This window comes from Leptosomus discolor, chromosome 14, assembly GCF_034619465.1.
Source record: "Leptosomus discolor isolate bLepDis1 chromosome 14, bLepDis1.hap2, whole genome shotgun sequence".
NCBI lineage: Eukaryota > Metazoa > Chordata > Aves > Leptosomiformes > Leptosomidae > Leptosomus > Leptosomus discolor.
The window spans coordinates 19,464,237-19,479,242 of NC_141404.1; the positions used below are offsets into that span (position 1 = coordinate 19,464,237).

General features: G+C 36.4%; 1 protein-coding gene across 1 annotated transcript; it reads left to right on the plus strand.

Annotated features, from left to right (window-relative positions):
- Nucleotides 1–62: 62 nt before the first annotated feature.
- LOC104340467 (solute carrier family 68 member 1) lies at nt 63–14,789 on the plus strand. Its single transcript, XM_086473258.1, has 6 exons — nt 63–233; nt 995–1,729; nt 4,554–4,708; nt 6,241–6,324; nt 7,319–7,462; nt 14,652–14,789. Exons 1-6 carry the CDS (start codon nt 81–83, stop codon nt 14,782–14,784), a joined length of 1,404 nt encoding a protein of 467 aa, XP_086329384.1. The 5' UTR covers nt 63–80; the 3' UTR covers nt 14,785–14,789.
- Nucleotides 14,790–15,006: the final 217 nt, after the last annotated feature.

A 15,006-nucleotide genomic window follows, 5' to 3' on the forward strand; every position in this document is an offset into this window, starting at 1 on the left:
GTTAATTTGGAAAATTACTCTACCAACTATTGTAATTCTTTTTTGTAACTTGAGGAAGAAGAGACTTGTACTTATGGAAGATGACGTTTGTTTTGGGAATTCATCCTAATGCACTGGCATATTCCATGACTACGTTAGGTGCTGGAATGATGAACAGTATCTTTAATTTCTACTACATTAAACTTTTCCTAATCCGATACAAAATTTCAGAAGTAGCATTTCATCAAGCACAGGTATTGTACAATGGGATATTCTGACTACCATGTTGTGCTATGTGTCTGTGTTTTCATAACAAAGTCATTTTTTTAACCTACGAATTAATTTTGGATGCATTGCAAATAGTTATACAGTAAATTAATTTTAAATTCAGTTAATCCATAAGCAATTGAAGGTACTCGTAAAGCTCACCATTTACATTCTTCAGACTAAAAATCTGCAGAATTTAATTTCTGGAAAGATTTTTACCTTTGGTAGCTTGAAGTAATGTTCTAAACTAATCTTGCACCTTGGCTCCGTAGATATGTTTGACATTAGTGCTTTCCTATGGACTGTTTAAGTACTTAAATACTGCCTTTATACTGCAAGTCATTATCCACATGAGCAACTCTTGTCGTAAATGGTCTCCTGAAAGTAATGGGTCAGCTCATGTTTTGAATTGCTGTGAGAGTAATATCTGGGCTTTGCCAGATGAAAGCCCAGATACATAAGCTTTTGGAAGAGTGAAGTTGTAGAGACAGGGTTTTATTTCATGTGTAGTTGGGCACCTTGCCTACTTATTCCTCTTGTTTTTCAAAATTAGTATAAACCTCTAAATACCTTTAAGAATTTGGTCTGGAGTCTGTTTTGACCTAAGAAGTTTTCATCTTTCTTTACTCTTTGAATAGAGATTTATTTTAAATAAATATGGTGTGTATTACTTCAGTGTTTGTATAACCTCTGCAGAAAAAGCACACTAATGATAAATTCCGTTGTGTTTCTTACTTGTTTGTCACAGGTTGTATTTATGATATGGAATGCCATTAATGATCCTCTTTTTGGGTATATTCAAGATAACTCCAAATTCGCATGCTGTTCAAGACGCCAGTTTTCAATTTTATATGGAGCTCCTTTATATGCGTTAGCCTTTTTGCTTCCTTGGTTTCCTTGGAAACAATATGAAGAAGGTGACTGGCTAAGTGGTCTTCACCTCATTGTTGCGTTATGTGCTTTTGACGGTTTGCTTACATTTGTGCTTCTAGCGCAGTGTGCGCTCTTTGCAGAAATTTCAACAAGACATGAAAGTAGGCTTCAGCTTATTAAATACAACCAAGTAGCAACATTAATCGGATCAACAAGCATTCTCTTTTGTGGTCTCGTATCAGATAATATGGAAAATTTTGCCCGTTTTCAGGCTTTTGCTGTTTTGGTCGCAGCATTAGCAACAGCTTGTATGTGTTACACAGGCAAATACAGCACTAGTCAATATGAGCAGAAGGAAATTTGTATGGAGAATGCTAATCTGGAAAACAGTGATGGAGCTCTCTCCTGGTCCTCTGTAATTTCATTGACCAAACAGATTATGACAGAGAAAAACTTTTTATTTTTTGTAACAATGAACTTCTTCCAAGTCTTCCACCTAGCCTTCTGCAACAATTTTATGATGATCTTTGCGGATAATCTTATTCCAAAGGATGTCCTTTCTTCCTCAGTAAGAAGCATCATGTATGGAGCAGGCTTTATTTGTCCTCAGGTAGGCAGTTACACTTTTTTATTTCAAAATATGAAAACATGGTATTTTACTAGTTCTCATTAGTTTAAGGTATCCATTTATATTGTTGAAAAAGTGCTGTATCCGGCATAAGCCATGGGCTATACTGACAAACAAATCTGGCTCACCATTGCTCTAAAAGAAGACAGTGCTTTTATGTACAGGCTAACCAAATGTAAGGGTAGGGCAGTGAGAACAGACAAGCAGGCAGGCTGGTAGACTATCTTTTTACAAGAATGCGAGACGTGAGTATGCAAGGAGTGAATGTTTTGTATCCTACAGGGTTTATAATACCTAAGTATAAAGGAATGAAAAACATGGTCAAGATGAAAACTTTCTAAAAGCAAAATCTACAGAATTCTGAATTCTCTTCGGTTTTGTTTTGTAATACATGATGAAAGAATAATCTTCTCTTCAGGAAGTTGCTGAGATAAACTGCACAAAACACTGGAGAAGTTATTAGTTAAAAAGAGTTGTTGAAATATGTGGTATCTCAGTCAGGGGAACCAAACAAAACTCTAAATAGCTGCTTTTGGAGAATAACGCGTTTGCATTTATTTTGTTGTTTGCTGTCTTGGTCAGCTACGTTTACAGGGTACAGAGAGATATTTTCAAGACCGCAGTCAGGGATGGGGGGAAGAGTAATAAACTTGAAAAGAAAAGAGAAAGAACCCAAATGAGTAATGTGCAAGAACAACATGTAAGTCCCACAGAATGTAAACACGCTTGTCTGCAGTGAATAAAAAAAAAAACCTCCTGTTGCTTCCTTTCTAACTTCTTTCACTGGATCTTTTAAAACTTTTCCTGTGTTTACTTGTTGGGTGATTGAAAGTCAGGATACTCAAAATCTGAGTATCGTGACTTTCATCATAGGTGCTGATGGTGTTCAGAATTTCTGAAAATCAGGCTGTTATGTTACATTGTAATGGTTTTCAGTAAGTAATATGTAAAAGAAGGTACATGGAAGTGCACCTAGAGTTCACAGCTCAATTTCAGTTACCGTTTTGGCTTTTGCATATAGAACATACAAATCCTAAATACACCTTCCCTGTTCATTACTCCTAGGTATCTGTCATTTCAGCTTTTATCCTTACCACAGGTTTAATAGGTTTTTTCTGTAACTCAGTTAGCTGATTAACTTTGGAAATAAATCAGAAACTACAGAAATTAGGAAAACTTAAATAATTTTACACTCAATCTATAGCAATCACTGTTGTTGATAAAATCAGTGTGACAGTGTGAAACGAACAATCTTTCAGAAAATGCATCTCTGCTCCCCAGAGACTCTTTGTCTAGAAGGTCACTGAACCGTAGAGAGTGTGTTGTGACCTTATTTTTCTCAGGTTTTGTCCCTTTGAGCTCAAGATATAATAAGAGAATTCTCTGGTGGTGATGTCCTGAACTTCACTTACTGGAAAAGACCCAACCCATGTAAAATAAACTCCCTTCTTAGGGACTGTGCTTCAGTGGCCTGTACTAAACTAAAGTTCAGCTTCTGTCTTAGGTTCCTTTTAGTAGTGGGTATGAAGAAGAAAACCTGCCTACAAGGGAAACCTTGTTGCTGAAACATGGGCAAACTAACTTAAATTTGCATCATCAAGTTAGTATTTTTCTTAGAAATATGCAGTCTTAGAAACATGCAGGTAATAAGGAATGTTCTAAATCATAAGTGCTTCCTGAGACAGGATTATTTCTCACTTATAGGGAGACAAGGTCATGGGTTTTACCATAACAGTTGTTACAAAATGCCTTATCATTTCTAGTGTAAGCACTGTTCTGCAAAATGCCTGGAAATAGCCAGGGGGAGGAGTATATTTATGTTTCTTATAACCAAATTTTTTTTCTTATACCAACTTTCCAGGTTTGTTTTACCTCCTTGATCATTGGTTCAAGTAGAAAATTTGAGCTTCTTTAAAATAATATTTGCAACAATAATCTTTGTTTTATTCATTACGTTAAAACATTTAAATGTGGGAACAAATGTGCAAAGAATTCATCTACATATAGATGGTGACATAGGCTCATATAATAAAAAGAACATAACGCGTTACAAACTGTCCTATTTAAAGTGGAAAGTGAGGAACAATATAGAAGAGCTTACACTTTGTTCCTACTGTAATCAATGCCATTTTCGTGAGTTTGCCTGTCACTAGCTTCTCGCATGGATTACTGCTTACTAAGATCGGTGGAATTAAAATGCAGCCATACACGTTGTCCACTGGCATCTGCCTTTCTCTACTTGCTAATAAAGTCTTTAACTTGCTTAGATCAGCTGTCTTGGTGAGCTTGCTTTATCAACTTAAAAGTCATGCTTAACTTCTATAAATGTCAGTGAAAGTAGTAATATTAACGAAAAACCCATTATTGAAAATATTTTTGATCAGCAGTTAAAATTCAAATGTCAGGATGCTTCATTTACAGTTAACATACTGCAAAGTTAATTATTTAAGGGATATCAAATGTAAAGATCATGAGCATTAAATAATAGTTAGGCAATGTGGGAAACAGTATTTTCCTCAGGATATTGTAGTCCTCAGCTGGCTAGTCCTGAGTGAAAGGAGACCATTCTGACCTGATAGAGGTAGCATAGGATGAGCCAGTAGATAGTTCTCTTTGTTCAGTTCCTGTTTTTTTTTTTTATTTGGATTGAACTTTTTAGGAAGAGTCGGGTTTGGTTTGTTGTTTTTTTTTTGTTTGTTTGTTTAATGGGTAGTAATTTATGCCTGGTCTGTGCTTATAGCTCTCCTAATGCTGAGATATTGCACTGTATCTTTTCATCATGTATGTGTATATGTTATCTTTTCAGTGCCTTGTTCTTCTCAGTCATGCTTCGTTGAAGAAGTTTGGTTATTACAGAATCATCTTGTTTTCCTTTTACTTTGAAGGAGTAGCTGCTGCTGTCATGTTTGTTCTAGGGCCAGGACACTATTATCTGTTGGCATTTTATCTCACAACAAACATGTAAGTAAATACACTTCCCTGTTCATAGATAGGCCTTAAATAATTCTAACAGAGTGGACACTTGCTTTTAATAGCATGGAGATTTTGCCACTGTTTTTATGGTTTTCTTTCTGTTCTGTTTCACTTGTCAGAAAAGTTGAAACTCCAGTTACAACTTTTTTTCGGCTTTCATTTTATTCTGCATCAGCTTTTAATTTCTGCTTAAAAAAAAAAAAGCCTTAAATGTGAGCAGTAATTAAGGTTTGCAGCCACATGCCTCCAGCCCCTTACCTGCTTTAACATGAGATTCAAGGGAAGCAGAGTCTCTTCTCATCCACATAGACGTGGAAGATCTCAGTAAGGGAAGTCTTCAGAGTCTGTCAGGAAAGGTCAGCCCTCATTTTGTGTTGCATGAACACTTGTGTGTTGCGCTGCAAAACAAGTATCGGTAAGTCAGGTGCCAATACCAATTACAAGTCAGTTACCAATACTGAGTCACATTTTCACCAGTACTGGGTATATATGATGACAAGAAGTAGTATTTTCACAGAAGAAATATGTTATGATACATGGAAAACCTTATTTAAAAATAAAGACCTGTTTGTATCAGAACATTGTTACAGCAGTTCGTTTTTATTTCATTTTGTCTTTCACTGCTTGCTTTCTACGTGTTCTTTCCTAATCTCCTTTTCTTCATCTTCTCCCTGCCCTCCCCATTTTCATTATTATTTTTAGTATTTCAGTCACAGGCTACTGTAACACTGAGTTGTGTGAACAATAAATTGAATTTCATTACCTGCATACTTTAAATGATGAAGATATATTTTGATTTCCCCAGGAAAAAATTCTAAGGTACCTAAAGACCGTATGTTTAAAGTGCTAATTGTTCAAAGCCTCTTATAAATAAAATCTAATCACACCCAAAATTTAATACGACATAGAAATGATAGTATTAGAATTTATGGTTTCCCTTAGCACTTTAAGAGTCAGCTTTGTGTGTGTGTTTAAATGCGCATATATATATATATATAATGTAAATAGATATCTAGGAATGCATATAAAATCTTTTTACTATTCTAATTCTCCCACTTTGAAGTTTGTCTTCCATGTAGTCTTTCCAATAATGCTCATGTCCTTTTAAGATTTCAAGAGGAAATTTTCAGTTTCTCTTTCTTCTAAGGTATTTCTTTTCTCCATGTCATTTTAAATGACATTTACTGATAATCTCAAGCAAGTATTTATGACCTTTGGCACCAGTGTCCAGGAAAAAACAAAAAACCCCCACCTTTTAAGTTTGCATATCGATTTCTAATTCCCAATTAAGAACAGATCTCATAAACAGATAAATCTAATCTTGGATAAATAATCTAAGATAAATAATTTATTATTTATCTAAAAACCCGATAAATCACCATGTTTTAAAGAATGTCTCAGCTTTGTGTGTTTGCGGAAATATCAGTGTTGGGGTGTATGTGTTAAAATGTCAGTTATGATTTCATTACGAAAGTTTATATAAGAGCTATGAACATCTTAAATATTTTGTCTTTCCTTAGGGTAATTGTACAAGCTTCGTTTAGTTTGTTCAATTTGCCTTTGGCAGATATTGTTGATGCAGATTTAATAAAGCACAAGCGGAGGTATGTCAGTCATAACATTTTTCTTTAAATATGCTATCTATTTGCTATGTTACTCTTTTGTAAGTTAGACTATGTCAATGTAAAGACAGTAAATGAGCTTGGATCCTTGACACAGAAGTACTTTTTGTAAGAGCAACTTAGCATGAGATAAGAACTTGAATAAAGTTTCCTGTGGTTATTTCAGTAGAGTAATTTAAACAGATTATTAGGTCATTTCTAGTTTTAATTATACTATAGAATAAGCCAAGCCCTTCTGGTTCTTGTGGTTTTATTTTTGTTAGCTTCAATTGAATTATTTTGTAACCATATACATCTATGGTCATTTGTGGAATTTTCTGAATAAGGTCTTTCTAAAATGGAAAAGGCATTCATAAAGCTTTGCCTATGCTACTTAAAGTGCAAATTTCAAAGTCTAACTGGTTGCTGTTATCTCTGTGAAATAAAAATTGATAAAACCTGCTGTGTCGTAGCATATTACAACTCATGGATCTTTTGGATTTTTATCGAAGTGCAGATAACTTCCTGTTGGTTCCATCAATGTTTATATAAATGCAGATTCAGTCCTGGTCACTGTATTAAAGGACTTGTTCCTCAAAGGTGAGAGCTATTGCTTTCATGAAGAAAAAAAATGCTTCCTTTTCTGGTCTCATGCTTGTAAAGTCTTAAGTTGTAATTAATTCTCCATGCACTGTTCAGACTAACTTAACTTCAGTAATTACGCAATGTGCACAAAGTTGAGCTTGAGTGCAAGTCATTTCGGAATTGGGGCCAAGCTCTATATATACCCCAGAGATTTGTTACCTTTCATTTCCAAAGAAATTTGAATTTCATTGTGATAGCTGCTCTGTTTGCTATAGTGTGTGAGCTATATAAAGCTAAGGATCATGATAGTTAGCATTCGCATCTTAACAGGATTTTAAAAATTACTGTTGTAATTAATATACTAATAAGTTTCTGTTGTGCATTCATTTGTTTTTTTCCCTGAATGTTTTAGATCACCACTTTCCTCTATGGTTTTTGGTACCAATGCTTTATTTACCAAGCCTGCTCAATCTTTGGCTCCAATGCTTGTGGTTACAATACTAAATCAATTTGGATATGAGAACCTGAATATTGAAGTTGCTCAACCTGATCCGAGGTGAGTTCAAAAGGGATACTTTAAATCATAGAAATTAATATGAAATAATCCTGTTGTCTAAAAAGCAAATTAGTTTGCATCAACTGCACTTCAAAAATATCAGTGCTTTAAAAATATTTTCCAGTTGTTTATCTATGTAGAAATAGAAATGTTTTTTAAAGAATAAATCATTTATTAGACAATACACATAAGGATATTTACCTAATTTTGAAAACCAAAGGGTACATTTCAGTAGTTGACTGTTTCCTCTTCTATTGCAAAAAAGAAAAAAAAATGTTTGAGATCACCTAATATGTCTTATTAAGATACATGTTGTCTTGGCTTCTGTGTTTTATCTCGTAAACCTACCTCCTTAAATAGATAATCTTAATAGGGTTGCATTTAAGATACGTTTTTGTTTGAGAGAAAGAAGTATAATCACTGGAGGGAGGGAATTTGCCTCAACTAGGAGGATAATTTTGGCTTCAATGCTACTTACCATTCTAATGCTAATGATGCAGTCCCTGGAGACTTTAATACACAGCATAAAGCTGTGGTTGCTAGTTAGCACATTGGAAATGCATGGGCTTCTATAAAAACAAATTAACAGGGAGTCAGTACACTGAAAGGGTCATAGGCTGTGTATTTATGACCAACAGGAGGAAGTGGCAACATAAGGAATAACTGAAGTCAGGACTAAAAAGCAAAAATCAGTCCTGATTAGGATTTGCTTGAGAGAACAACATGAATATCCTCCGAACTACATAGCCCTCCTAAATTTTGCATAGAAACCTTAAAAAATACATATAAGACTTGTGTATGAACTTTTGTGGAGATAGCTCTTGAAGGAGGCAAGACTGGTTATCTGTCATCTAAGGCTAGGAGAATGTTCCATATTTGAGGAATTTTCTAAAAAATGTATGAGGAGAAGCATGACATAAAAGGACAACAGGTGGTCTTCAGAAAAGCGTCCTGACATAAGCAAAGAATATTTAAGTTTGAGGCTATGTGTGAGAACAGTTAATTTTATTTTAATACATTCTGTAGATAGCCAGCCAGTGACATGATGTGAAGAAGACATGAACCTCATTATAATGTCAAATAAGATGAGTGATTTTTGCAGAAGAGTGGTAGGTTGAACTGGATGTGGATATGAGAGGGCTGAATCTATTCATCTTGATGATTCAGAGAAATTCAGATTTGAAACATAAAAACTGCAGTTCTGATCCCTTTCAATCAGAGAAATGATCCCTTTGTGGATGGATTTTAAATCACAGTAGTTATAAATCTCTTTTTTCCCCATTAAGTAGCCTCTGGACTATAGCAACAATAAATTTATTGTATATAGAGTTGAAATTCTTTGAATGCTGAATTTCTAAAACCTATGTTTTCACTTGAGTCATGATGAAATTTGATTTATTTGACTGGGGCAAGGAACAGCATAAAGGTACAAAGCTGAGATCAATTAATCAAACAGCACCTGAAATTAAAAAATTACAGAAAACACATGCAGACCGCTTCATATTTAAGAAATTATTTTTGAAGGGATGGGCAAGAGAAATATATAGTGTACGTATGTGTATGTGTGAATGTGCGCGTCCTTCACTTGGCAAATGGACTACTGTGAGGACATACAGTCCACAGAGACCAGACTACTCAAGGTTGTTTCTAGCAAGTCAGTTTGCCCATGGCAATGGACTCATGCCATTGACTGAGCTAAAATTTCTTTTACATGTTAAAACCCTAGCAGCTTATCTCAGATTTCGGCCATAGGCAGACAGCTAAAATACACTTGCCTCAGGACAAAGTTGTTTGGGGACAAACAGAAACCGAATACAAGAAATTGCTTAAAATACGCTCAAACTGTTTTGAAAACAAAAAAGAATTTCATACATGTGAATTATATATAATGAAGTGTTATGACCCATGCCAATACAATCTCAGCTGTGTCCTTCCTCCTTCTCCAAAGCTGGCAATATCTATTAAGTGTTCTGGAAAGAATTTACTTTATTAGGTGTAGTGGTAGTGAATTGTGAAGATAGCACAGAGGACCCTTACTCTGCATTAACAAAATGTTTGGGCCCTGAATAAATATGTCTGAAGAGTTTCTAGCTGTATTGTTTACTGGGAAAAAGAGAGAAGATGCAGTCCAAAACCATAAACTATTTGCTGAATTCTGAATTATTTATTTTTTCTTGGACTGAAAGTTAAACCATAGCAACAATAATGGAGCAGCTAATCCTGGAAACCATTTCCAGGCGCATTACGGACAATAAAATCATCAGTAGTAGTCAGCATGGCTTCACCAACTTGATAAACTGCAATGAAATGACTAGTCCAGTAGACAAGGGAAGAGCAGTGGATATAGTCTACCTGGACATCAGTAAGGCCTTTGATACTGTCTCCCATAAGATCCTCGTAGACAAGCCTTTGGTATACAGGCTGGATGAGCAGCCAGTAAGATGGGTTGAAAATTGGCTGAATGGCCAGGCCCAGAGGGTCGTGATCAGTGGCGTGACGTCTGGTTGGAGGCCAGTAACTAGCAGTGTACCCTAGGGGTCTATACTGGGTCTAGTCCTGTTTAACATCTTCATTAATGATCTGGATGATGGGGGAGGATGTACCCTCAGGAAGTTTGGTGATGACACAAAACTGGGAGGTGTGGCTGATACCTCAGAGGCTCATGCTGCCATCCAGAGGGTTCTTGACAGTCTGGAGAAGTTGCCTGACAGGAGCCTCATGGTTCAACAAGGAGAAGTGCAAAGTCCTGCACGTGGGGAGGAATAGCCCCATGCATCAGTATAGACTGGGGGCCACCCAGCTGGAAAGCAGCTTGGCAGAAAAGGACCTGGGGGTCCTGGTGGACACCAAACTGAACAAGAGCCAGCAATGTGCTCTTGTAGCAAAAGGCGGTGAATGGTATCTTGGGCTGTGTTAGACAAAGTATTGCCAGCAGATCAAAGGAGGTGATCCTTCCCCTCTGCTCAGCACTGGTGAGGCCACACCTGGAGTACTGTGTCTAGTTCTGGGCTTCTCAGTACAAGAGAAATGTGGAAATACTGGAGAGAACCCAAGAAAGAGCCACAAAGGTTATTGAGGGACTGGAGCATCTCTCCTGTGGGCAAAGGCTGAGAGAATTTGGACTGTTCAGCCTGGCAAAGAGGAGGTGCAGGGGGGATCCTCTTAATGTAGATAAATACCTTAAAGAAGGGTGCAAAGAGGATGGGTTCAGGCTCTTTCCAGTGGTGACCAGTAACAGGACCAGGGGCAAATGGGCATAAACTGAAACACAGGAGTCTTCTTCAGTGATGTCCAGATGTCTCCCTTATCTTTTCCTCCAGCGTCAAAAATTTGAACATTGTTTTTTGTATTCTCAGCAACTTTCCAGGCTTTTGCTGTAGTAGAACACATTTTCCAGCAATGAGTTTACAGTTGAAAATTATGGAAATAAGCTTTTCTTTTTCACACTGATTTTTGTGTAATATTGTAATTTAATTTCCTCATTCCTCATTTCTTGATACATTGCTTACTCAAGGCCACATGGAATGCTGGAGCTCACAAACTTTCTGGATGACTTCAACTTGCATATAAAAAAAGGTCATAGCTTACAGGAGAAGGGTATGTCTCTTTTTCTCCCCTACTTCATTTATCTATCTTACACATTTGATAGAATTTTATTAATAGCATACTGCCTTCAGAAGTGGGCTTCATAAATATTCTGTCTTTGGTGCTCATCTTACACTGTATTAAAAAAAAAAAAAATCTATCTATCAAAAGCTATGTGCTGGGACAGATCACACATCTTCTGATTCTTATGCCCTCGGCAAAAAGTCTGTAAGATGACAGTACCTCACCTGTACCTCCTCATCATTCCAGTGATTACATTTTAGTTCTTCAGCTATGTGATATTATGACTCCTTGACATCCTCCATGATCAGGATATTTCATTATTGCTTCATTAGAGTACCAAAACTCCGTTAAGAGTACTGACCAACTATAAGTTGCTGGTTTTTAAGCTTTGCCTGTCTTTTGTTGCCATCATGCTGTTGAGCAATTCACACATGTATGTTCTGTGCCTCGGTAAAGACCACATTCCCGAGCAGCTTATTAAGGGCACTGACATGTTATGAGTGAAGTTCTTATCCCAGAAGACCTTTTGAGACAGTAGTTCATCATCATTTTGGTGGCTTCTGTTGCATTTGTATTCTGCAGGGCACCCAAGCTGGTAAGACAGTGAAGAACTTTTATACAGAGAGTAAATTTCTAGAAGAAAGGAAAATTCAGTCCCCTTTTTCTTTCATCTGTGAAGTATCGTAACAGCTCCAGGTGGATGGTGATAATTAATCAGAAATGAGAAAATGCTTATCACTGAACAGTGATCCCAGTACTGTATTAGACCGAGACTGTCTTTCACTTCCTCAGTACTGAAGCCTTTGAATTGACCATTGACATCACCAACTTCTTACTTACTGGTATTTACTTCTGCCTCAGTGTGACTTCTTAGTCATAGTGATGCCTTCTTCCTTAGGAGCAATCTGGTGTCTCTTGGTTTTACCTCTGGTATAACTCTGAAGCGTGATTTCTGCTATAAAGAGTGTATCTCTCCTCCAGAAGTCATCTTGCTGTTTGGTGTAACCTTTTTCACACGTGAGGTTGGCCTGTATATTGTACACAATTCCATACGTGTTACCCATGGTTCTGTACACATTAATGTACACGTTATACCACATTCTTAGGGAATGTGGTCACTACACATCAGTTAAGCACTTTGTAGCAGCTAGCTTAAGAAGTATTTTTTAGTATCTCTCAATTTGAGTGATAGCTTGCAGAATGGAGTGGTCCTGGTTTGGTTTTTTGTTTTATTTTTGGTGCATCATCATAGCAAAGCATTACCTGCCCCATATGGCTTGGGGTGGGGTTTTTTTGGATGGGTTGAGTTTTTTTAGTTTGGGGTTTTGTTGGGTTTGGGTTTTTTTTTGGTATGGAAAACATACCTAGTTTAAAAACTCCCTCTTCTGGAGAGCCACTGCAATTACAGCTACCTGCTCTTGAAAGTGTGCTTTTCGAATTCCTTCTTCAGCATGAAATTATTTGACAGTAACTCTTTATTATTTATTGGAGGCACTTTCAAATGTTAATAGTTTCATATTGAATTACTGGGCTACATAACATTCTATTCAGAGTGATATTAAGGCTGTTTAGTGAAAGATTGTATGTTTTATTCCTGCGTGTGCAAAAAATGTAGACATGGAAATTTCTGAAGTTACTGGTTCAGCTGTTATTATGATGAATAATAACATCTGCCTTTGATTTATCCCAGTCCCTTAATGAAATATTTTCCCATTCCTTGTTCTGTGCACTATAGATATTTTTCATAATTCCTGCAGTAACTTAACGTTTTGCACTACAATAGGTAATACTGTTTTCTTAAACCAGTATTGTTCCAGTGAAACAAAATCAGGATTGCATCATTGTGAGTGATTTGGCAGATGTTCTTTCTTTTTTTTGTCCTTCCTGAAGTCTGTGTATAAAGATGGAATAATTTTAGTACTGAAAACCGTGGTCCTCTTCAGTGTGCAGAACAGGCCAAGTAGAAGCCCAAACATCCTGATAGCTGTGGTTTAGTCCTGTTTTCATCTGTGGATAGGTGAGTGGTTTGTCTGCGGCTTCCCTGCTGACCCTGCTCACGCCACTGACTATTGGCAGTTGTGACAGTGGTGTGCATGATGTGGTCCACTTGTTTACTTGCAGGTGGACTGAAAACACAATTGAATACAGGCCAGTAAACAACATCATTGTCACTGCTGGTAAACATTGGCTGTGGACCAGTGGCCTGCTAGTGAACACTTCCAGTCATAAATGCAATTGCCCAAGTGATTAAGTAATGCACATGTAAGCCTGTGGGTTTTTTGTTTTCTGATGTAGCCTTAGCATGTACATGACTTGAGATAACTTGTGGTCGTTGTGTGAGTGTGTCTGTGTACTAAGGAATAAATCTGGGCTATGTTGGAGGCTGCAAGCATTTTTTCTGTTAAATGCAGTGAGACATGAGCTGATCCCTTTATGATTCAGAGAAACTCTTAGGTTTTATTCAAAAGCCTGCTCAAGTTAACAAGAGGGATTTTTTTCACAGATTTTGTTTTTTCTGGATCATGTCTATAGCCGTTCTGTGAGTCTCCTATCTCATCCCTGTATGCTAAGGAAAAAAAAAAGAGATAATAACATGAACTGCTTCATGGAAAGAAAGTTCATTTAGGGGCTGTTTCTCAGCTTGAGTTGACTTTCCTGATATTTAAGTAATTAGAATCCAATAATTAACAGAATGCCAGTAGATAATGATTCTAGCTGCTAGATGAATGCCTAAATGTATGCTTTGAGCTGTTGGAAACCATACTGTTCATAAAAGGGAACTCATTTAGCTCCTGTTTTTTCTTTTTTTATTCATATTTGTGGATGCTTTTATCTCTTACTCCTTAGAGAAGATTTAGATGAGGAAATATCATGCATCCATGAGAACAAATGAGAATGAGTGCTAATTTCACATATATTCTTTTTATGGTTTATATTATCCTGTAACCATTTTTTGAAACAAAATGAAATAAGACTTGATATTTCAAACAGCCCTTTACACCATACCTGAATTTTGTGCATTAATCACGACTTCCATCTACCACTCAGCAGCTATAACGCCACACTGTGGATAGCTAGCAGCACAGATTTTAAATTAAATAAAATAATTTCATATTAAAATATTTGCTTCCATTTTCTGCTTTTCTTTCTTTTCCAGATTTTTCAGTCTTACTAAACCTTTTCAGATGCTCTGTTCTATAATTGGAGTATATTGCTTAAATTGACTTCTATATTACATAATACAGATGTGTACTAAAGTAGTGAAGGGGATTTCTTAGGTTGCCCACAGTGTATTAAAATTAACTCTTTGTGTGCTAATTATCTAATTGCCTCCCAGCTATTGCAAAAGGAGCAAGCAACATAAAATACGTATTTCTATGTAGAATTAGTAAATATAATTGAAGTACATTTGATATGAGATATTTGTATTTCTTTTATTGAGAATTGATTTTACACAGTAACATGTATATGCTGTGTATTGTATGTGTATATAATGTGAATGCTTTAAAAATAATTTGTTGTGAATTGACCATGAAAATTATCATCTTCATCTTGAAAGCTGTGTTTTTATCTTCTTCAGCAGTTTGTTTTTAGGTCTTCATGATGCCATGTTCTATTTGATCTGCCTGGTTCCACTTTGCATTACACTCATACAGATCCTGACGTGGACTCCCTTTTCAATCCAGAATAGTCATATGACAGCTGTACGCTAAATATCTAACAGTTGGTCAGTAAATCTTCTGCTGAACTGCACCACAAGAGCGTTAGTATGTTTTACCTGTGACAAAGCAAAATCACATTAAATGGACTATTAGACCAAACACAGTTTGAGCCACTTCAATGAAGTTGCATTCTTCAGTCTATATAGACCATAACACAGATCACGTTCAGCCTTAATGCTGAGCCTACACAGAGTTTTTTCTAGTTCAGTTGTT

Excerpts from the sequence above, each read along its gene's own strand:
- LOC104340467 (XM_086473258.1), top strand. The coding sequence starts at position 81 with ATGACGTTTGTTTTGGGAATTCATCCTAATGCACTGGCATATTCCATG. Across the intron at positions 4,709-6,240 it reads TTTTATCTCACAACAAACAT|GGTAATTGTACAAGCTTCGT; the intron begins GTAAGTAAATAC and ends GTCTTTCCTTAG. Across the intron at positions 7,463-14,651 it reads GTTGCTCAACCTGATCCGAG|CAGTTTGTTTTTAGGTCTTC; the intron begins GTGAGTTCAAAA and ends TATCTTCTTCAG.